We start from the raw sequence: 23,012 nt of genomic DNA, 5'->3' as shown, positions 1-23,012 counted from the left end.
TGGACAATTTTACACAATATTCATACAACTGAGTTTTACAGTTTACAAGAAAAAGTATACTTACAGGAAGGCCAGGGGCACCAGGATCCCCTCTTGCTCCATCAAAACCTATTTGACCCTGAAAATGTTTATTTTCTTCATTTCAATGCTGATTTTAACCCCGTTTGCACCAAAAATAATGTAAAAAGAGGAGCATATCACTTTTTTTTAAAACTTTACTTACAGTCTGCCCTGGGTCACCTGGTTCTCCTCTCTCTCCTCTGTCTCCAGGACGGCCCTGGATTAAGATTGGAAAACATAATAAACAATCAGGAAGAGCACACAGAGAACCAGCACTTGAAAAACTGCTAAATCTCGGAAACTCACTCTGTCACCTTCAGGACCTGGGAGACCTTCTAATTTGCTGTCATCCCCCTGTTCACCCTAATTGAGCAACATAGAAAAAAAACAACTGCAATCAGTAGATTTTCCCTTAAATCCAGCAGTCTTTGCAAAATCAATGCATGCTTTGTTTGAAACACATGGCTTGCTCTCTTTATATGGATGGCAAATCATTACATGCACTATTACCCACAATGATTTCATTTTACATAAATGGAGCCAATATTTGTTCCAGGGTCTTTATGAGATTCATTAAACAATAGCCACAGATATGTGTATAATTTTAATAGGTATGTGCTGTGCATGTATCAAGTGAAATAAATAATTGAAGAGCCCAGAAAGGAAAATAAAAAGCTGAAGTATAATTAGGGCTGAGCAGGGGCCAAGTAAATGAACGAAAATGTACTGTAGCAAAAATGATAAAAACAGAACTGTGACAGATCTGTATTTATCTGCACTATTTTTTATTGACAGTCATAAATTTTGCAATCATCCATGTGATTGGATGATATTGATTTAATTAGAGCACAAGCATAGCCATCATATCTAGGATATTGGCAAAGGGAAAATGACAAATATCCACATCCAGATGGCTTCTGCCAAGGGACTAAAAAAATTGCAAATTAGCATCTCACTAAAACTGTGGTGCAGTGAGTTACATTCTATGCTGCTCCTGTCAAATAAACACAAATTATGTGGCTAATCTCGCCAAAATCATGTGCAGAAGAGTCCAGGTGCTTGGCTAATTATATACACTTGATACACTGAGTTAATTGGGTGTGTCCTAGTTCATATCACTGATCAAATTAGAGATGACTTTGGGGATATTGCAAGGACAACAAGATAGACACAGGAAGCACTAATTAGAGACACAACTGAAGTTCAAGTGTATCCCCAAAAAACACTCCTAACCATGCACTCAAAGACAATGTGCTACATACATTGTTAGGAAGAGCTCATTAGACACAAAGAGCAACTGCCTATTAGAGGCAGTAAATAAGACTGGGAATGTACCTTTTCACCTTTTGGCCCAGGTGGTCCCAGTGGGCCTGGTGGTCCAGCGTGACCCTATGACAAGAAAATACGATTATGACCCAACCTCATTTCAGAACAGCAAGCTCTGAGCTTAAGCTTCACAGTGTGACGTGTTTGTAAGACAGAAGAAGAGCAGAAAAAACATCCGACTGCATCCAATAGTGTCACTGGCCTTTACTTCAATAGCGTGCATACAGTCATAAAATAATTAACTTGAATGAAAATGTTTATTTTACTACTTGATAAGATGAATCCCCAGGTTAATGATATTATTCCGTCTTATATGCAGTAATAGTGTTGCATTTTACTGTTATATTTTTTATAGATCGTCGTCTCATATATTCTCTGACTGGAGTAGGTGCCACTCATAGGGATCGTTTTGTACGCAAGAATCATCGCAATGACCCGTGAAAAAACATCCCTTTTTATGTGAGTCTGTACAGAGCCTGAAGATGAAAACCTGGCTGTTTGAATATTCCCCTCGGGTCTCTCATTTTTCATAACACCCCACAATTAGATGCTTGTATTAAACAAAGGCTTACCTGGTAACCTGATATGCCCGGGTCTCCTTGTTGGCCCATTCTCCCTGGAGCACCCTAGGGAAATATATATATTTAGCCCATATATACAAACACACTAATGAAGTCTTTTAGTCCTACTGTAAAGAATTTACCACTGGTCCGATGGTTCCTCTTGCTCCCTTCTGCCCAAAAAATCCTAGCTCTCCCGGCACACCGGCTGGCCCAGTCTCACCCAGATGACCTTGTTGACCTTTGCTCCCCTGGAGAAAGGCCATCAATGAGCAGCTATTCACTGAGCATACAAATAGCCCTAAGTAGTTGTGCAGTTAGTTTGTCAAAATCAAACATCTAATGCTAAAACTCTACTTGACAAGCACCTTCAGTGTTGTGCTTATTGAGGTTACAGACCTTTCTGTTTGTTTACTACTACAGCAGAGAACGTTTTAACTCCCAGTGCAAGAGAGTAAATTGACAGACATCCAAGATTGAAAGCTGTATTTAGCTTCAAGCAAGTGAACTGACAAACCTTTTCTCCTGGCCTTCCTCTTTCCCCAATTTTGCCCGGTTTACCCTCCTGACCCTGATAACAGAAAATCAAACAGGGTTCTAGTGGACCAAAAGAGCTGTCTTTTTATTGGAACTGAATGAAATTTGGAGCTGGCTACCAAAACACTCACCCTCACGCCCACAAGCCCAGGAGGCCCAGGGGGTCCTTCCTTTCCTTTCAGGCCAAATTCACCCCTGTCTCCTGTGGTGCCCTCAGGACCAGCATCCCCCTTTTCACCCTGGGAAGAGTGGAACGAGTCAAATAAAAAGAAGAAAACCATGATCTAACAGTTGAGTGAGAATAAACTGGATTACTGTAACAATAATTACAAACATTCATAGCTTCATATATTTGAACAAAGTATCATTATTTATATCCAATAAAGTATTTTACAAGCCCAAAATAAATATGTTACAGTGTTTTATAAGCCATTAATGATACTGCCCACTGAAAGGCCTGCACAACAGCGGATGGAGATGCCTGCTGGTAGTGTAAGGAGTTAATATCTACCAGCCGGAGGAGTTTGATTCCGAGGAGAGCTTCAGGTTATATATAAAATCTTTAATGGTATTCAGCATTTCTGTACAGTAACAGACGTCTAAGCGCAGAAAAGGCAAGCGGTACAGCTAACTGTATCTAAAAGTCTTACTCCAGCACTCTGAGCTAGCTGCAGTTTCCAAGCTTGTAAATAGAGCTACAGCCGTTAAGCCAGGATGACACAAAAGCATGACTAATTTATTAGACCAAACAGGCACCGTACTGGAAATATTTCAGAGATAAAAAATAAATAAATAAATAAAAGTGTCATTTTGACTTGACATATTCTTTAAGGTGTTTGTGCTCCCAGAGTATCAAGTATCATAAGAAAGTAGGGCAAAGTTTGGCTGTAAATATGATGTTACATCATCAGAAATTATCATGAGGACAGATTTGTTTCACTGACAATTTCTTGGCCGTCTAACTTTTTACAGCCGAAATGTCGTCTTCTAAGAAAGTCTACCCGTCTTGCTGTCTGACAGTACTTTTTAGGAAAAGGCATAGTGGACCTTCTTCATGTAAAGTAACGAGAAATAAAACAGACTATCCCAAATGAGTATCTCATTAGAATGCAAGACTGAACTGAGGTGTCCCAACGCACTTAGACTTTAGAGAACACGGCATATTATTATTATGCCATTATTAACAGAGGAAAATGAGAACAACTTCAGTTTTTTTTCCAGCACTGTAGTCAGGCTGACAGTTCTGTCAGGTTTCATGGTCCTTTGTGGTTCAGTCACAGAGCAAAAATAAAATGCAACCTCCTTGTGACTAGGAAAAAGAGACTGAGAGAAATTGGTAAAGGTTTGCATTAATTGTTGTCTATAAATGTAGACACAGTTTCAATTTTGCAATCAATCTGAGGCAGCCTGGAACAATTACTGCAACTCAGTGCATGCATGTCATGTTGTTTGCATGACTTAATTGGTTCTATTCTGGTTCTATTTCTATATAAAATCAAGGATGCAGAGCATCTATGTCATTGTTTTGCACCAACTGTGTTGCACTCGCTGTATTCTTGGAGACATTTTTCAATTACTGTTTCAAATCTACGAGGTTCTGGCTGTGCTATGAATGTAATTAAGTTAACTGTGTGTAGTCACAGATCTGGTCCCTGCCTTCAAAGCAACCATTTCAAAGGCAACATGATCATAGTCACTATAATCTTAGCCGTGCCACGATCTTCAACCCCTGTTGATCCAGAGTGGCTGCATTAGTGCTAACTAGCACTGACATCATGAAGTTCTTTAAAAATAAAATTAGAACAATTCAAAAAATGTTCTTCATCTAAAACATCAACACATGTTTAAATCTCCAACCCCACTACCCCTTACCCTTAATTAACACTTTGTTATTAAGTCATCAGTCAACATTTATTAGCAGGGAATGAAGAGTGACCTTCATTACTCCTGATCTAGCCCTTTTACATTAGGTTCCAGGACATTTTAGAATCAATTTTAAGATTATTTAAATTACTTACAGAGTATGGTCTGACTCCCCAATATATTGCTCCTCGTTTATCACAGGACAACCATGTTCATATTCTAAGATGTAATTGTGAACTAATGCTGACTAATGGTGAAACAACAATCAAATGCTGTGATCCTTATTTTTAATCTAAATGCAGGCTGTTTAGTATTTCCGTTATCTGTTACAGGATTTTTATGTGTAAGTCATCGGCCCATGATCCATCACAATTCACAGGTTACTGCCTGTACAGCGTGACCAGAACCTTGAGAACGATTTTGGGTGAAGACACATTCAGCAATCATCGTCCGTAAGTTTGATTAGTTTCTGACTGGTAGTTTGTTACTTTAGCCAAATGAGCTAATAACACTTTAATACAGGAGAAGCATTTATTTGGCAAAGTCAGGGACATTTTGCCACCTTCTCAAATAGAATACTGGCTGGTAGCTCTGACGAGACAAGACTGCAAGACATTTCAGTGAAAACAAATATAATGGGGTTCATACCATGTCAAAGTATCGTAATTACATAGTTTGGTAAACATTGTTTCTAAAAGTTTAATCTTGTGATTTTCTGCTGATGGTTTACATAATATTTGTGCAATAAACCACTACAATGCACCGATTTTCACTCCCCTTTCATTCCTCAAACAACAGCAAAAGCTGCTAATCTCTTCTGGTAGCTGCACTGTGGCCAGAAACCTCTCAAAGTAGTTTACTCCGCTGAACAGAAGAAAAAGTCCTGTATAGCATGAAGCTGAAAAGAATCTCAGGTTGATTCTTCTAATCCTCAGTGTTCTCAGCTCACATTTTAGCATGTTGACAGAGCAAAAAGCGCTTTGTGGGTCCATCAGCCGTACTTCCAACATTTTGGCTTTGCTGAATAGGCACACTTTTTATGCTTTTCCTCTTTTTTCTGTCACACTATCTGCCAGACAGCAGAGCTCCTAAAATAGCTTGCTATCTGTTTTCACTGAGCATCAACACAATGTACTCCAATTGTACAAAGGCCAATATCTCACAAACAATACTTGACTTGTTCTAATTACAGTAAGCTGCTACCGTAAACAGGAAAGTTTGCAAAGTTCACCGACAGCTTCAGGATAAAATTAATCAGCGTCGAAGTTAATAACAATTATTTAACTACTAGCTGAATAATTGATAAATGTTTTTATAATCACTCCGGGACTGTACAATTAAAAACAGTTAATACACATCTCTTTTTTTATATTTTTAAAGTATTTTAAAACTTGCCTTGGCACCATCAGGTCCACTTGGCCCAGCCTCCGCATCAATGCCTGGCTCACCCTGACAGACAAATCACAAAAACATTATAGTTGTATTTCTTCCTGATGACAAAGACGGTAATGAAATGGAAGCAAAAACAGATGTAATTGCACACTCAAACATTTAGCACTTTGTGTCGATTTTGGTGCAGACTAAATAAATCAAGTACATCATAATCATTAAGACATCACAGAAAGAAAACTTGGGAAACTCACTCTCTCGCCAATCAAGCCTTGTTCGCCGATGCTACCAGGTAGACCAATGTCACCCTGTCAAACAGTGAAGCGTGACCGTTAAGCTACCATCAATGTGTTAAATGTCTAACATGCAATCTTTGATATCAACAGGATAAATTTAATCAGTGCCACCTGTTATGAAGGGTACTACGATGTAAATCATGGGAGTAAAAACTGACTTTTTACAAAAGCTTAACTAACTAATAGCTTAACTTAATCTGCCAGCACAAAACTACTACCGGTACTTTTTGTGCTGAAAAGTAATGAAATTATTAACAATGGCAGCAAAGACAAAGACAGCAACCTGAGTGGATAAAAAGCATACAGGAACACAACAGTCACATATATACAAAAAGCAGTTCATACAGCTTTGGAATTAATGTTACTTTTTTAAAACTTGAACTTTGAGCAGTTACACTGTATTCACAGGTCGATACCTATCTTAGTAGATAAGTCCAAATCCAGTAGGTTATTCCTGTGCATCAATATTAAACCCACTGACGGGTCAAGGGAGTAACACCTATCCCATTACAGTGCAATATTGTAATGAAAAACCTTGAGTCTCGGATTTCATGTGGAGTTTAGTCTGACAGATACCTCTCAAATAAAAATTGTTGTAGACCTTCTGAACTCATATGATGTATGGAAAAACATTTGTCATAGAAGCACTACAGGGTCAAATAATCTCAGCTATATATATCCATAGCATCACAGAATGACCTGTAGCAGAAGTCTAAACAGACAGACACAGCCTTACCCATCATAGTTGGGTATGCCCTCAACTATGATGATGCCCTCTTAACTTCAGCATTGCACCTCGACTATATGACATATAATTTCACATGACATTTCCTTTCTAAAGTATCTACAGTGTTTTCTGGCTGTGTACAAAACTATTTTCAAGAAAAATGAGACCCTGTGGAAACTGGAGAACTATTTTTTGTTATACAAGTTTTATCTTTACTACAAGTTTGAGATCTGTTTTGCGTGTTTAAGAAATTGGCGTGTATAGAACAAACACACTAAACTTGATTTAGTGTGTTTGTTGATTTCACTAAACCATCTGATTGTGGAGATTTTCTCTCCAATATTGTTGGAATACAATATAAAGCAACTGTTGTTGTGAATTGGCACCGTATAACTAAAACTGAATTGATCTATTATATATAGTATCATTAAAATATTCAAAGAATGAATGGAAATCTATGCATGCAAGGGACAAGCCAGAATTGAAAGGCCTCCGAAATGAAAGGCCTCAGACTCTCAGGCGGCACAGCAATAAAAGCAGGCATGATTTTGTAGCGCAGAGCCCTGCATGGGCTCAGGAACACTTTTGAAACCCGCTGCCATTGAGCCCTGTTCATCTCTACATGTACAAATGCAAATTAAAAGTATTAGGCAAAAGAATAACCATATAAACGAGATCCAGAAACACTGCTGCTGCCTCCTGGGCTTGAGCTCACTATGCATGGAAAAAAGACAGGAAAATCCTGTGGCCTGATTTGAAATTCTTTTTGGAAATCCTGGAAACCGCATCCTCTGGTTTAAAGAGGAGCGGAATCGTCTGACATCCCTGATTGTATTGGGCTGCTTTAGCGCAAGTAATATGGACACATAGGTGCCATTACTGCTGATCGATACATACAGGCTTTAAAATAATAATAATAAATAGTCTTGTACCATTGCTGTACTGTATTCTGATTTTCTTTACATTTTATGCTACCGATAATTTGGGGAAAATGAGTCTGAATGTATTCAGTACTATATATTTCTGTAAAGCATAAAGCAAATAAATCACAATTTCTCAATGATCCCAGAGTAGACCTAAAACAATGTGACCTTTCTGGAGACACAAATGACATGATTAAATCATCAAAGGCAGTTTTGATATTATAATTCAATAAAAAAAAAAGTGCAATTCTGACAACATATCATCCTCGTCACCTTCTCTCCAAGATCACCAGGCGGTCCTCTCTCTCCGGTCTTCCCTGGTAGCCCCTGTTAGGAACAGTCACAGCTTTATTATTCTATCCAAATGTAAAAGTCAGTTGGAGGCTTTACACAGACTGTGTGATCAACTTACACTCGGCCCAATCTCCCCAAGTGGCCCAGTCGTTCCTGGTGGCCCTGCTGGTCCCTGTGGCAATAAAACAGGAGCCTCAATAAAAAGGTTAAGAGCATTTTCTAATCTTGGACAAACCTCTGAAAGTGACATTAAAAGAGTAAAAAGAACAGGTGAAAAGAAACAAGTAATAGGCAGAAAGTTTCGATTTGTGAATATAAGTTAATCTGCAGCCATCACAACACAGAGCCAAAACTCCTAAAAGATGTAAAAACTGGGCTGCTGTCATAGAGACACAGTGAGGCTACAATAAGGCTGCCAGGGAAGGAGGAAGGAGATGGTGTAAATCAACTTGTCTCCAACTCACTACTTTTCTGCTTGTGTTTGTGAGATTTGGGAAGCATGAGAGAAAGAGGATTAGGCTGTCTAAGGCTTTTTCAAACAGGATAGAAGTTCCTAAGTAGGGTCAAAAATGAAGAAAATCAGTCTAAATATGCAGGGGCACGTAGGGTGCATAGTAGCTGCTACAGAGCTCTGAGTTATAGTAGACAATGAGATACTGATTTATGACGTATCTTCTAAGAAATTCTGCAACAGCTAGATTTTGCATAACTAAACCACATGGAGTGAACACCAGAGAAAAAATGTGACCAACAAAAGCAGCTATTGTTAAAGCTTCAAAAAAGTACTAAAACTCACTGGCTCTCCTGCAAGTCCTTTGGCTCCTGGAGGTCCAGAGTGGCCTTGGATACCCTGAAAATAATAGCCATTTGTTACACCCACACTCCAGGTACTCATAAATATTTTGAAATGCTATAACCCCCATGAGATAAACATAAACAACGCACACCTATGTCTTATCCACTACTATTGCTTACAACAAATTCAACCCTGACCTAAAAGAAAGCTTTGTTAGCCCCAATAACTTACTTGAAATCCTTTAGGCCCAGATTCACCTGGCTCACCAAGTCTTCCCTGCAGACAATGACACACACAGAAAAATAGGTTTTGAAATGTGAGTAGCCAGTTAGATATAATTGTGTTGTTTCCATGTGTTAAAATTTGGATAGGGCTTGGTTCACTTTCTCTCTATCCTCGATTAGGTTTAACGTTACAGCTACGTTTTGCATTGAAATCTCTGATAGCCACTAGAACCACAACCATTTCCTGACAAACAGGAAATTATCTTGGTAAAGTTTCTATCCATCAAAGTCAAGTTTGGTAAATGGAATCTGGACCCAAATTTGTGTGAGTGCATTTTGCTTTCATTATTTTCTTATGCCTAATAACTGCTGATGTATTTGCCAAATAACCAGGAGGTGCCAAGAGTAAGAACTGCCAAGCGTTCATGTCAAATAATTGAAGTGACAGTCATTTTGAAATGTATCAATAAGTTTAAAAAAAATTAACCTAATTCAGACCTGATTGTGTTCAAACCCAGAACAAAAATGATCTAATGGAGCTTTAAGACTGTTACAGCCAACTGATATTAAACAGAACCTGAGATCATATCTCACCAACTGTTGTATATATTCACACCAAACTTGGCCCCTTTCTCATTTTCCAAACCGCACATCCTCAATTCCTTTTCCTCTTATCTTAGTCTCTACCACCAGAGTGGGGGTGCCTCAGTAAGAAAAAAATGCATTTCTCCCATCACAGTGCCAATGCTTTTAACACGATAAGATCAAATTGTGATTTTGCACCGCTGAACTGCTGGACCTACCTGTTGTTGCATGTACTAAAATAAATTGCTGCAAGTGTAAACGATCTTTGCTGTCAGTTACTTTAGATTTATATTTGAAGAAATGTGTTTACCTTTAATTGACCATTTTTACATTACTGTATTTTTACTTTTATCCCTCCAGTTTTGTGCACACCCACCCTCTTACTTTAGCGTTTCTGGTCAAAATTGACTAGTCAGTTTTAGCAGCTCTTAAATTAGCATAACAGACATTTTTCACCACCAAATTCAGTTCAATGAGTCATTCAGTGGGCCATTCAGGGGGTCAGGGGCCAGGGTCATCACTTTTATATTTTCAAGTGCATAGTGTGGAGGATGCCATAAGGCCTTGAGGCAATCAGATGTAAAACACAATATTTCTGAGTGTTTTAAGTTGTAAATTGAGGCGATTTGACCCGAAAATGACAGGAAGGTTATTTATGTAACTTTTGCAACGCTCACTGCTCAACTAATAATGGTTAATACATTACAAAAGTGTAATAAAATGAATTATTTGTTCATTTAAGAATCTGCAGAACACTGTGAACCAGCTGAGGACATTACAGCTGGAGTAATGCTTCCATCACAGTGGAACCAAACCTGATGATCATCATATACATGCAACATTAAATACTGAACTTCTACAGTATCAACAGTGCCCGTTTATCTGAAATGCTATTTCTGAGAAAGCTGGAAGGCTAAATGATCAAATGCAACCAGGATTTGTGCTAATGCAAAAAATTACTGTTAGAAGAAATTTCGTCACCATGTCTCCAGGGAGGCCCAATTTTCCTCGTGGACCATCAGGGCCCTGCAAAGAAAAAAAAAAAACCATCGGTTAACTGAGCTTTTTCAAATCCCCCAGAGTTTAAGTGTTTCTCACTGACAAGCACTACCAGCACCATCAATATTTTAATGCTCTTTGATTTAAGACTCAGTTGTTAAATTTGTTTTTAACAAGAGTGCCCTCTAAAGATTCTTCAGATGCTAAAAACAGTTAATAACCACAGTCTTCAGAACAAAGTCTCTTGTAAAGATTCTCATGATTTGTCGTTTTCTCTGCAGAAATTTGAGCCATTTGTTTTTCATGGAGCATATTTGATGTGCGTAATCAGGAAACCTAATGACAAACATTCCTCAAAGGCAGCTGCAGAATAATATGACCAGCAATGAATCCCTGCGCGTTAACTGAACATCACACTCTGCGTATCTTGTAACTAGCATCACCTTTGATTTTTTTGACCATGTGCTCACCTTTATTCCTGTAGATCCTTTCTCCCCCACTGGGCCATCTGGACCTCTTGGACCCTATGCAAAGAAATAAAAGCTGAGGAATAGTTTGAGAAACACTGGCCTTTAACAGACCTAAAGGGGATGTTGTTTAACAAATAAAGTTAATGATTTTGGGCAATTAATCTCCATTTTTGTCATTCCCATTTAGCAGAGCCTGGGAGGCAGTGCTTCTGGTTTGATTGCATACTATGGTTTAGCCCACACTGGAGAGACATCATCAAAGATTGTGGCTATTTAGCAAATAGTTTGCATCTGGATATTAGCTCCACACAGTGCCCACACTGTGAACACTTTGTCCTCATTTTTCCAAGACTACGCACAGCAGTGCTGCCTTCACACTAAAGTAATTTTGAAGAAGCCTTGGGAAAGGCTAAAAATCCTTTAGCTGATTCATACTTGCTTTTAAAATGAACAAAACTGTTTAGTCAATACTTAAGAACTGATTCTGTGTGATTCTAGTTCTTTTTCCTTTTCTAAGTATCCTAAATAATGCAAACAGACAGAGTAGAATATATACAGAGCGCTAATTTAATGCTATTTCCATTAAGCTGTCAGAATAAAATTATGCTTTCTGTTGTTCAGAAACTCAGCAGTGTTAGGAGTGAGAAACCTTTTGAGGTAGTAACTGTGTTCAGCTTGTGTTCAAAACTTGTGTTAAACAGGTTGTAAAATATACATTTAATTTAATAAGAAACTGAAATTGAGATTAATAGATTCACTCAAAAAGTCTGTTTCCTTAAATATAATGTTTTGTCTGATAATGAGAAATATTTACACGTCAGTAGGATCATTTTAACTGTTTCCTGTTTAAATAATTTTTTAAATCACGTCTCACTTTCTTGATGCATAATAGGAGAGTAAGTGATCATAATTCAAGATACTCTGACTTGTTTCCAACAAATCTTTAAACAGATTCATACAATTTCATTAGATTTCTAATCTAACTTCACCTACAATCATTTTTTTCACTTAGCACAAAAGACAAGGTTGACTATGTTATTTATTCAGACTGAACATCTAAAGTGCAAACATTTAGCATCCATCCATCCTTCCACTGATAATCATTTTTCACATCCTTTTAACTGGGACAGGAACATTAGTTTGAAGTTCACTCGCACTCAGTCTTTCTTTATTTCTTAAAAAAAAGAAAAAAGAAATGAATGGTGCAGTCAAATCACTAGAAAGAAAATTATTTTAATGAATAACCTGCAAATACCTAAAATGCCTAATGTGATGACTGAAAATTTAGTTCTATTTATAGTAATTAGGCAGGATAAAAGCATTGAGCTCTGTGACCCTGTAGAAATACAACATAACAAGGGCAAACAAAAACATATAAAAGTCCTGTTTATTACAGTCATGTAAAAAAGGAAGTTTTCACTGCACTCTTTCAGAGCCCTATGAAACACTAAGTACACCTTTACTGCTTCCATAGGAATTAAGAAGGAAAGTATCCACCAGGTGCTGCAAATTACCCTTCACTAAATGATCAGCAAGTGACCACATGTTGACATAATGCCACAATATTCCCAGGAGTGGACATTTCAGCAAACTCATATCTGATTCAGACTGTCTAATTCTTATAGAAATTGCAAAAAAAACCCAAAAAAACCCTACATGTCAAACTGAACAGGCCTCAGTCAGCACAACAAAAGTTAAAGTTCACGACAGTACCAATACATAAAGACAGAATTTTGGCTTATTTGGAAGAGCTGCCAAGAGAAAGCCTCTTCTCTGTAAAAAGAACATGGCAGCACAGCTTAGGTCTACAAAGTTGCATCTGAACAATCCACAAGACCTTTGGAACAATATACTTTGGTCAGACAAGACCTTGTGGGAGATGTTTGGTCGTAATGCCAGCGTCACTTCTGGTGAAAGTCAAATACAACGTGTCAACATCTCATACGAATTATCGAGAATGGTGGTGGAAGGATGATGGCTTGGACTTATTTTATAGTCACAGGACGAGGAAACTTTTCAGACCATAAACGCTTCCGTAACAAAAGTCCCTCAAAAACTGACAGTCTGATAAAATAATATAGAAAAAGACTACTTCAGTTTACTGATGCTAAAAGCTTTTCTACAAGCTACTGAATCATGATATATGATATGATATATATGCAGGTTTTCACAGGATGCTGCAGGCTTGTGAAAACTTTAATGTTTGTATGTGTGTAGGTACTTATAAAAATTATTTCTATAACAGACACAAATGTATAGCAGTCACATATGGATATATTTTGCATGTGAGATGAATCATTAGGGACAAATTAAGTCTTTCCACCAAGTGGGTGAGTACCTGGAAAAAACAAAACAAAAATACTGGCAGCGACCCGTGGTAGCCCTCAGCCTCCTATGTATGCACCTGAGGTATCGGTTTCAAAGTTATTTCAAAGTTAGCCAAGTTATTCGCATATACAGGATTTTCAGAAAATTTGACCCCTTGACCTCAACCAAGAGGTCAAGGTCACAGATTCAAACTATGATACACCTATGGTATCCATTTAAAACTCCTACACCGCTTCATTCACGAGTTATCATAGTCAAAGGTTTTTCAGCAAGCTTGACCTCTGACCCTTGATCTTGAGGTTGAGGTCACTGAGATTCAAACTCAACTGAGATTTTTAGTAGCTACGCCTTTGGTATCAAATTCAAAATCTTACATTACCTTATTCTCAAGTTACTGCATTCACAAACTTGGGTGTCCACATCACGCGCCCACCATGCCCACCTGGGTGACAACCATACCCCATTAGCCTTTAACGGCTGAGGGGTAAAAATGTGGCTAAAATGACATATTAGATCAATTATTTATTTTGTCCAAAATTTTGCACTCTTCCATTAAAGTCTATAACTCCTTAATTATATTATGCAAAGCTGGAAAACAATGAAGCACCAGTGACAGATTTAAACCTGCAGATGCAGCAAGATTCTGAGATAAGCTGCTACATCTTCTATATAGAAAGATATACAGATGGAGGCTCACTGAGGTTATCTTCTAAAATGATCTGTGGTTTTGCATTATAGAAAAGTACTTTAAGAGACGTCATTATGTCTGGATCTTTTGGAGACAATTAGAGCTGAGGTAATGTTACACAGTTCATCTTCTCATTATTGTGGAAAAAAAAGAAAAAACAACTATTGTTACTGCAACTGGGGATGTAAAATTACAATTACAATAAATCAGGGCTTTAAGCAGTCACAGTAATGGCAGAGGCTGAGTAAGACTGTAGAAGTGTAAGCTAGCATTTCAACAGAAATAGTGACACTAGTGTTTAGCAGCCATGGTGCCTTTTAGCAGGTTACTGGACATGGATCATGATGCTAATTTCATTTGCTGGGTGCAAACATAATTATGGTGTATTATTTATTAACAGACAGTAATTAAGAGTCACATAATGGAGATATCATCGTTTACTATAGCTTCCATTTGCTTACCCTCCTGCCTTTGGGTCCTCTGATACCAACAGATCCCCGGGAACCTGGAGGCCCCTGCATGTGTATGAAAAAATATTCTTTGAGTTTGAAAATGGAGACTTAGATGCAACTACCTCACTTTTTTTGATATGTTGTCAACCATCAAAGGCTGCTAAAAAAACACAACACCATATAATCATATTGAACTATTACTGTGTGACTTTTTTTCTGCTCCCTTTCTATCACATTGATGTCAAGCTAAACCGAAAAGCACATTCTCACACTTAACCACACACATCTCTTCTAATCTCTGTATCAACTCTGTGTTGTCTTGTTTTGTAGTTTGTCCCAAAGTGTCCATCAGCATTTTGTCTTTTTGAAAATCAATCTATAAAAAAAAATAACGCAAAAAAAAGAATAAGAGGCAGAAACTTTAGCTGCCCTTTGGGGTTGTGTCGGGAAGGGCATCCGGTGTAAAACTGCCAAATCAAACATGTGGAAATACCTTCTGTGGCAACCCTTTGTGACATGGCAGCAGCCGAAAGTAGCCACTACAGGAGGCAGAGTCTTCAGCTATTGGGCCTCTTTCCTGTGGAACCAGCTCCGAGTTTGGAACCTACATTTAAAATTTTGCTTAAGAACTTTATTTTCAATAAAGCTTAGAATTAGTGCTAGATCAGGTCACTCTAAACCATCTTGTGAAGATGCTATCAGATCAGGCTGTTGGGGGACTTTCCATAATGCACTGAGCATTTCTTTCTCCACTCCCCTCTTTTTACTCTTGATGCATTTGCATGCCACTGCTGCATGAAACTAGCTTTTGTCTGCTCTCTCCTGTAATTTGTGTTTAGGCCTAAACTCTCTATTTTGATCTTCACTTTCTCCTTACCCCCCAAACGGTTGCAGTACAGTACTGTTACCTCCCTGAGCCTGGTTCTACCAGAGATGTCTTCCTGTTGTACGGGAGTTTTTCCTTCCCACTGTTGCCAGGCGCTTATTCGTATAAGATCGTCTGATCGTTGGAGTTCTCTCTCTCTAATATTGTAAGGTTTGTTTTTTCATCTTCTAGGAAATCTCAGTTTATAAATAAAACTAAATTGAAAGTATCTCTACAGAAGCAAGAGAAATGCAACATAGCACCAGTGTAGTTGGGTGCGGTGAGAAGTGCAATCTGAGACTGCATACAGGCACCGTTTTCATGGATTAGATAAGGTCTGTTAGTGTAGATGGCACAATAGGTTAGTATAGCCACACCATACACATGCACACACACCAAGACAGTTTACCTTCTCTACAGCTATGATACAGATAGTAATAATGGTAAACTTACTGGAATCCCTTGCAGTCCAGGTGGCCCCATCTCACCAGGTATTCCAGGGTGACCCTGATGAAACAACGTTACTTGAATGATATCTATACAATCTTTCAAAGAAAGCATAAATAAGTCCTCAGATGTGACATGATAAATCAAATCTGTTATCACACCCCAACCCTTTACAACAGAATGCCCCCTGGTATGAGAGATGGGGTCCAGACTTACTCCTTACCATCGGCCCCTGTTCACCTGGTGGCCCGGGGACGCCTGTGTTCCCTCGATCACCCTGAAGTACCAAAAGCCACGATTAGGGAAACGGAAGTAGGATTGCAACCGATCCAACAGTCAAATATATGTCAAAACATTTAATTATACCCAGTAACAACATAATAAAGTAATGCTCTCAAATTGTTGCTTTTGTTTTATCAGAAATGTACAATTACATTATATGGAGAAAGTTAGCAAATATGCAAATTTTAATGTCTCCATGTGGGCAACGGTCATTGCAGGTGGGATCACTTTTTTAGGTTGTACATCCAGTTCTTATGAGTGCAATATTTCTGGAACATCTTTAAAACTATCATTCAGTTGAGCAGATTAAATTTTGGTCAAGCTTACTGTGATCTAGAATTTCATTACTATTTATTCCAAGTTCAGTTGGACTCAGTGAGAACTGATTAGATGTGGCTAGTCAAAGGTCAATGTATGATTGGATCATTTCCATCAAAAAATAAATTGATAATAATTAAATTGTATATGTTTATCTCAGTTGAATTCATCTACTTTTGGGACTTGTGTTAATATCTGATGATGAATTAGGTCATATTTATACAGAAACATGAAAAATATTACAAATCTTACTCAAACTATAACTGGTGATCGGCTGGTGCACGCGTACAACCACAAGACAGCAATTTTACTTGCATGAGAACTTATTTGAAAAACTGTGTTCAATATATTTTTGTGCATTTGCTGGCCCACTCCATACAGCACTACAGAAAAGATTTCAAAAGGTCAAAACGAGACTACAAATTGTGACAGTAGCAAAGAATGACACATTTAGACCGCGCTAACCTTTTCTCCCGCGATACCCATCTCTCCGACAGGCCCAATAAAACCAGGCAGTCCCTGAGGGAGAGAAAAAATGCTGTCTTAACTGTGTCTTATTTCTCTTAGTCTTATGAACTTGTAATTCTCATAATAGGCTGCACAGCTCTGGGGCACTGACAAAACAGACACACACTGTGAGCATCAAACAGAAACGAGCAAAAAAGAGGGAGAAAAGCCTTTACCCTCTCGCCAAGCTTTCCGACCTCGCCAGTTATCCCGGTCTCACCCTACAGCAAAGCAGCCAATTAGCATATCACAAACTTATTCATGCCTTTCGTTTTTAGTGCAATTCAGTTGAAATGTGCTTAGAGGCCAGTTCCCCTGTGGTAGCAGGGAATTAACATCTAATTTATACATATTCAGATGATACATTATCATAAAAGAAAACCAGGGAGAGAGTGTTCAGTTACGGTGACAACGGTTCGTCTGTGAACGTATGACAATTAAGTCTGACCTTGAGTCCATCTGTGCCCGTCAGTCCAGGGAATCCCTGCCTCCCCGGCCTGCCCTGAACAGAAAGCAGAAATGACAGAGAGAAGTGTACTGAAGCTCCACACAACAAACAATAAACTCTGTATCTCCAGTAAAAAGGTGTTGCTTCCCTCAAGAGGCTGCGACACAAAACAAACCAACATTTGATGCCAAAACAAAGGCACCCCTTTAAGACAGCTAATGATTCAAAAAATAAAGAGGTATTTCTAGCATCAAAGGCTTATTATTACTCACAAAACTCTTTGGGTCATTTGTGTTTGTATTTTCATATTCACTTGTGGGTTTTACTTTTGGGAGATGGCAGACTGAAGTCTACCACTGCAAAAATAGATTGTTTTATTGGAAAAGGCTTCTCTATTGTTTAGCCTGGGATGACTCCAAACAAACACATTTTTGGACAGAGACGGTCACTGTGGACTTTTTTATACTGTGGAGCAGTTCAAAGTCATCCTATTCGTCTTTTATAAAGTCACATTTGGCTTGAATAGCATCTTTATCAACAATGGTCACAATTCAGATATAAAAAATCTACATCTGTTGAAGTCAATTGATAAACAAACAATAACGGGAACTTGTTTGACTCCACTCTTAAATAGATTTAATAAATTATCTAATTATCTTTATAATTATCTTTCTTGTGCATTTATCTTAAAAAATAACTCAATCATTAGATACTTTTTAAAGAATTTCTTTTGTTTACAACACTCTTGTTTGCTTTCACGTTCTTTTTATGATAGACAGGAGGCAGCAATTTGCTGACCAATCTGGTAATATGAGTACAGAGTGTCCAATAGGAAGTCTTTGAAAACATCTGGAAAACAATAGGAGATCAGTCAGCCAAAGGACTTACTATCCATAATTGGTCAAAGTTACTCCTCCAATGCTAATTTAGGCAGAGACACATGAGCGTAGTGAGTGCTGAGGTTTTAAATGACAACTTTGTTATTGTTGTGTCTGGTCTTAGGTTGTACTCACCTCGGGTCCAGCGGGTCCAGCTGGCCCAACTGGCCCCTCATCACCCTGACCAAAAAAAACAAATAAAAAAAAAGTCAACATTACATAAAGAAACATTTATTTCAGCTTAAATGAACTTTTAAATGTAACCACACCTGAAGTCCTGAAGTTCCACTTGGACCTGGCAAACCTCTTGCTCCTTGTTTTCCCTATTAATGAGACATTGAGGTTCAGGGTTCAGTTAATTTCTGTGGTTCTAATTGAGCTGATGTGGTTCTACTAACCTTGGGACCTTCAGGGCCATTTTGTCCTGGTGGGCCAATGTCACCTGGAAAGCCCTGCAGAAATAACAAGAAATGAACCCCAGTTATATCACCATATGGTAGAATGGTTTATGCTACTCTAAACTGTTAAAATGATAAACAGCACTGAGCAAAAGTCTTGAGCAACTCCTCATTTCTTCAGATTTTGTTTCCAGGAAGCATTGTGCAATTCCTGAGTTGTCATGAGAAAGCTAAAACTCGGGAGGTAGAGCAGGTCATCTACTAATTGGAAGGTTAGTGATTTGACCCCTGGTTGCTCTTGTCTGCAGGCTAAAATATCCTCGGGCAAGATCCTGAACCCCAAGTTTCTCTCCAAGTGTGAATGTTAGATTGAAAGCACTTATACATAGAAAGAAAAAGCTTATATCAATGTGTGTGAATGAAGCATATTGTGTAAAGCACTTTGAGTGCTTGTGTGGAAAAACACTCCACAAGAACCAGTCCATTTATCAATAGTTAGCCAGGCTTTCTGAAGACTTTTTAGAGTTTTCTGTGGACATTGGCTACTTTTTTGCTCATTTTCAGTCCAATTCTTATACCTGACCATTTTCAGAGGAATGTTTTTATTTGTTAAGTGACTTAACACTGACCTATGAAACACCTAACTCAAGAGATGAACCATTGTTGTGTTTAGCAACTTAGCAAGAATCAATTCTAAATTTTATCTTCAGGCACTTTGTTGCCAGCAGTCTGTTGCAAAAATACATAATTCACACCCGTTTCTGTAGTTGAATCTACAAGAAAAAGCCAAAAAGTTGATTCCCAAAGAGCTACTAGATGAAAACTTGAGAATGGAACAAAAGGCAGCCAACATTCAAAGAAGAGCTTTGAATGTCCTTCAAGAAGCCTGAAGAACTATCCCCGAAGGCTACTTAAAGGATTTAGAAGAAAGCTTGCCCAAGAGAGTTCAGGCTGTGTTAAAGAGTAGGTGGTCATACAAAACATTGACTTTCAACACCATTTTTGAGTGTATTTCTATGTTTGCAGGTTTCGGTAAATCACTGCTCCCCTTTTCCTAGCAAATATAAAGAAATGAGGTTTGGCTCAGGACCATTTCAAATTCCTGTATTTAGATAAAATGTTTGTATGTGACTATAATCTATATGTATCTATAATTCCTACCTCTAGGCCAGGAGGACCAGGTAAACCAACAGGACCCTTCTCACCAGGTTTGCCCTTAAAAATGTCACACAATTATCACCAAGATTAGAATTAAAAATGTAAAAACAACAACAACAAAGCTAAAATTTGCACATTTACTAGATTGTGGAACCAACATAATGTGGCATTTTAATGAAACAATCCAATACATCTTCATTTTTTTCAGTTATAATAAACCTGCCCTTTAGCACCTGTAAACATGTTATGCAATTCAAGGTTACGTCAATGCAGAATAAAGGAAATTTAATTTTCATTGCACCAGACAACAAATCCCTCAAACAAGGGAAAATCAGATAAGATCCTGATATGAAGAATGAGTTTAGCTCCTTGGAATGGCTGTTATCATTGCTGAAAGATGCATAAATCACATAGCAGATCAAGCAAGCATGAGGCTTAGTTTTCTATGCAAGAACCTCAAATCAGATCAGAGAGCACTGAAAACATTAAGGAAACTTTTAGATTGCATAAGTGCCAAAGCTCGGAGAGCGTTCACACTGGGAATTTGCCTGTGCCCTACTCTTTGAAGAGTTGAGCTATATGTGCCTGATTAGACCAAAATTCTCACACACACATAAGGGCATAAAGTTTGCTTTTGTATACGTTTGAAGATTTCTGCTCATCTTTCTTCAAGAAGACCAGCCTTTTTTTCTTGAGAGCATCTTAAGACTCACTGGATCCTTTGAGTGCACCACTATGCTTTCAGAACAAAATTCTCATCCGGAGTTTAAAAAGGAGAAACTGCCTTCACATCATAATTTAATTGCAAAGCAGGCAAAGCAAATGTTTTCTTGCTTGAGAAAAGAAATATCTGTTATTTCTAAATAAGGTTATAATGTTCAGTCTAGAGATCACTGCAACATCACTAATTAAATAATTTTAATCAAATAAATTCCAATTCACTGCACTGGCTCTGGGGGAGCCATTACTGCAATCCAGTTAGATGTTAACTAAATGAGGTTTCAACTATACTGAATGGAGTTTTCCTGCATGAAACTATCCACAATGGATAATTGTAAATCAGTAAGCATGTGGAAGGTAAAATACCTGTTGTCCAGGTTTTCCACAAGGACCGGGCAACCCACGTGAGCCACGGCTGCCCTGTAACATAAATGCCAGTTAACAAGACAAAAAGGGGCATCAAATGCATCAAAACAAAAAGTACTGTGCAAAGCCTATTTGATACATTGGAGGCATTTGTGAAAGACTGTTTACCTTTTAGTGCCTAAACCTGGTACACGGCTATAGTAAATGGTTTGTACTTCCCTTTAAGAGAGCAGTACAAGAGACTTTACAACAAGTCCCATTAATCCATGCACACACAGATGGTTGCAAAGATGACACACTCTGTGCTGGTCTAATTGGTAGCAATCTGGAGTGAATCATCTTGCTGAGGGGAATCTGACACGGACCCAAACAGATGCATTTACGAGAAGCCAGCCATTAAATCCATAATCTTATTAATGGATGATCTGCGCCATCACCTGAGCACATACAAAAATACACCTACCTTGTCCCCTTGGAATCCACATTCTCCTGGCTCTCCTGGCAGGCCAACATCCCCCTGGAAACAGAAATAAACATAGAAAATAGTGTGAATGCTAATAAGAGAAAAATTCTATCAACAAGGAGCTATGATTAGCACATGCTTTATAGCTTTGCCTTAAATGTTAGCTTTCTCAGGAGAGAGATACAATTTTGTGATTTGTCACATTAACCATTCTTTTGTAGAGAAAGGTAGTAGTTTGAGAAAGACATATGCAGATCACCTTATCACCTTTCAGTCCTTGTTCCCCTGTATTTCCAGGTACTCCCTTAGAAGCAAAGAAAAAAAGCGCTGTCATGTTTCCCTGTTCACAAGGGTGTATTAAAGATGGACACAGCCAGACCTGAAAGATAAGTCATGATCTCTGTGCTCTGAAGCCTCAACAACAGTCACCAAGTGATTTTTTGGTGCTAAACGTTACTGCATTTGCTAAGAGTGCAAAATGCTAAGTAAGTAAAAGCAAGCAAACGTAGTTAGCAAGCTGTATTCATAAACGGCACAAGTGCAACAAACAGACACATACACAGCTACACAGGGAAAACTGTTTTGGTTTGAGGCTGTATGCTTTCCAATGCAGTTTAGTTTGCCTTTCTAATATGGTAGTGTATCGGGATTGACCACCAGTTCCTTTAATGGTCACTCGAGGCTTCCCCCAACACTAAGTCTGCTATTTTATTAGTCTGTATTAATGGGCGTCTGTGTCTTGAACTGGTAGAGCTTATGCATGCAACTTGCTAACCTAGATTGCTAGTGTCAGCTAACTTAAAACAACCTGATATCCTTGACTAAACAGGGTTGTTTCTGCCTCCACAAAGATAAAACAGTAATGACCAAAACACTAACACTGAGGATTCAAAATACAATCCAAAACCAACTGGCGTTATGGTGGCTCAGTCCATCATTTACATACATCTTTACATGACTCCCTTTTGGCTGTTAGTAGAAATGGAGATTTTTGGCACTTCCACTTGGCATCATTTTCAGCCCAGCGATTGCCGCTTGAGGAACATCTATTCTGTAGCATAATTAATCCCAAGACTAACCATGTCTGACCAATGCAAGCTTAGCCTCTATTGGAGGAAGTTTTGAAGGCCAATCACTAAAATACCAAAACGCATACAACTTACAGTTAAAAATCCTCAAAAACAGACAGAGGCAAAACAGTGAAACTGGAACATTTACCTTGAGTCCTGGTGGTCCAGGTAATCCCATAATGCCAACAGGGCCCATGTCTCCCTGCAAACAATCACACCAACAGCCTTAAAACAATGTCCTTTGGAGGAATTTTGTTCAATAGCAAAACAAGTGTTGTTTTAAATTCATAGCAGATGCTCATAAAGAAAGAAAATAAATAATACTCCACAAAAAAGTTGTTTCGAACTAATTTTAGAAGGAAGAAAAATGAAAAAGCAGAGAGCAACAGACAACGAATCAAAGTGCATAAACCACAAATATAACTTTATGAAATCAGTTACAAGGACTGCGCAACACTCACAATAAGACCAGGGACTCCACATGGGCCAGGAGCTCCCAGCTCACCCTAGGAGGAATGGGAAAGAAGAAGAGAAAGAAGAGATACATGTGCACACTCAGGAGCATAGAGCTGTCA

At 38.3% G+C, this 23,012-nt stretch overlaps 1 protein-coding gene across 1 annotated transcript in view; it reads right to left on the bottom strand.

Moving 5' to 3' along the window:
- col27a1b (collagen, type XXVII, alpha 1b) overlaps positions 1-23,012 on the bottom strand; it is a 64,744-nt gene that overhangs the window by 9,294 nt on the left and 32,438 nt on the right. The window contains exons 14-44 of the mRNA XM_026188457.2: positions 22,899-22,943; positions 22,586-22,639; positions 21,627-21,671; positions 21,368-21,421; positions 20,905-20,958; positions 19,822-19,875; positions 18,661-18,714; positions 18,532-18,585; positions 18,398-18,442; positions 17,385-17,438; positions 17,113-17,157; positions 16,895-16,948; positions 16,053-16,106; positions 15,836-15,889; positions 14,527-14,580; positions 11,050-11,103; positions 10,562-10,606; positions 9,003-9,047; positions 8,772-8,825; positions 8,094-8,147; positions 7,955-8,008; positions 5,990-6,043; positions 5,742-5,795; positions 2,615-2,722; positions 2,464-2,517; positions 2,090-2,197; positions 1,959-2,012; positions 1,396-1,449; positions 367-423; positions 224-277; positions 65-118 (exon numbers count right to left, since the gene is read on the bottom strand). Coding sequence (XP_026044242.2) covers positions 65-118; positions 224-277; positions 367-423; positions 1,396-1,449; positions 1,959-2,012; positions 2,090-2,197; positions 2,464-2,517; positions 2,615-2,722; positions 5,742-5,795; positions 5,990-6,043; positions 7,955-8,008; positions 8,094-8,147; positions 8,772-8,825; positions 9,003-9,047; positions 10,562-10,606; positions 11,050-11,103; positions 14,527-14,580; positions 15,836-15,889; positions 16,053-16,106; positions 16,895-16,948; positions 17,113-17,157; positions 17,385-17,438; positions 18,398-18,442; positions 18,532-18,585; positions 18,661-18,714; positions 19,822-19,875; positions 20,905-20,958; positions 21,368-21,421; positions 21,627-21,671; positions 22,586-22,639; positions 22,899-22,943 — 1,731 coding nt within the window. The remainder of the gene's footprint in view (positions 1-64; positions 119-223; positions 278-366; positions 424-1,395; positions 1,450-1,958; positions 2,013-2,089; positions 2,198-2,463; positions 2,518-2,614; positions 2,723-5,741; positions 5,796-5,989; positions 6,044-7,954; positions 8,009-8,093; positions 8,148-8,771; positions 8,826-9,002; positions 9,048-10,561; positions 10,607-11,049; positions 11,104-14,526; positions 14,581-15,835; positions 15,890-16,052; positions 16,107-16,894; positions 16,949-17,112; positions 17,158-17,384; positions 17,439-18,397; positions 18,443-18,531; positions 18,586-18,660; positions 18,715-19,821; positions 19,876-20,904; positions 20,959-21,367; positions 21,422-21,626; positions 21,672-22,585; positions 22,640-22,898; positions 22,944-23,012) is intronic.

The sequence above is a fragment of the Astatotilapia calliptera genome, chromosome 12, assembly GCF_964374335.1.
Source record: "Astatotilapia calliptera chromosome 12, fAstCal68.1, whole genome shotgun sequence".
NCBI classification, from domain to species: Eukaryota; Metazoa; Chordata; class Actinopteri; order Cichliformes; family Cichlidae; genus Astatotilapia; species Astatotilapia calliptera.
The sequence above is the reverse complement of the archived record's forward strand: the minus strand, read 5'-3'. Positions and strand labels throughout refer to the sequence as shown.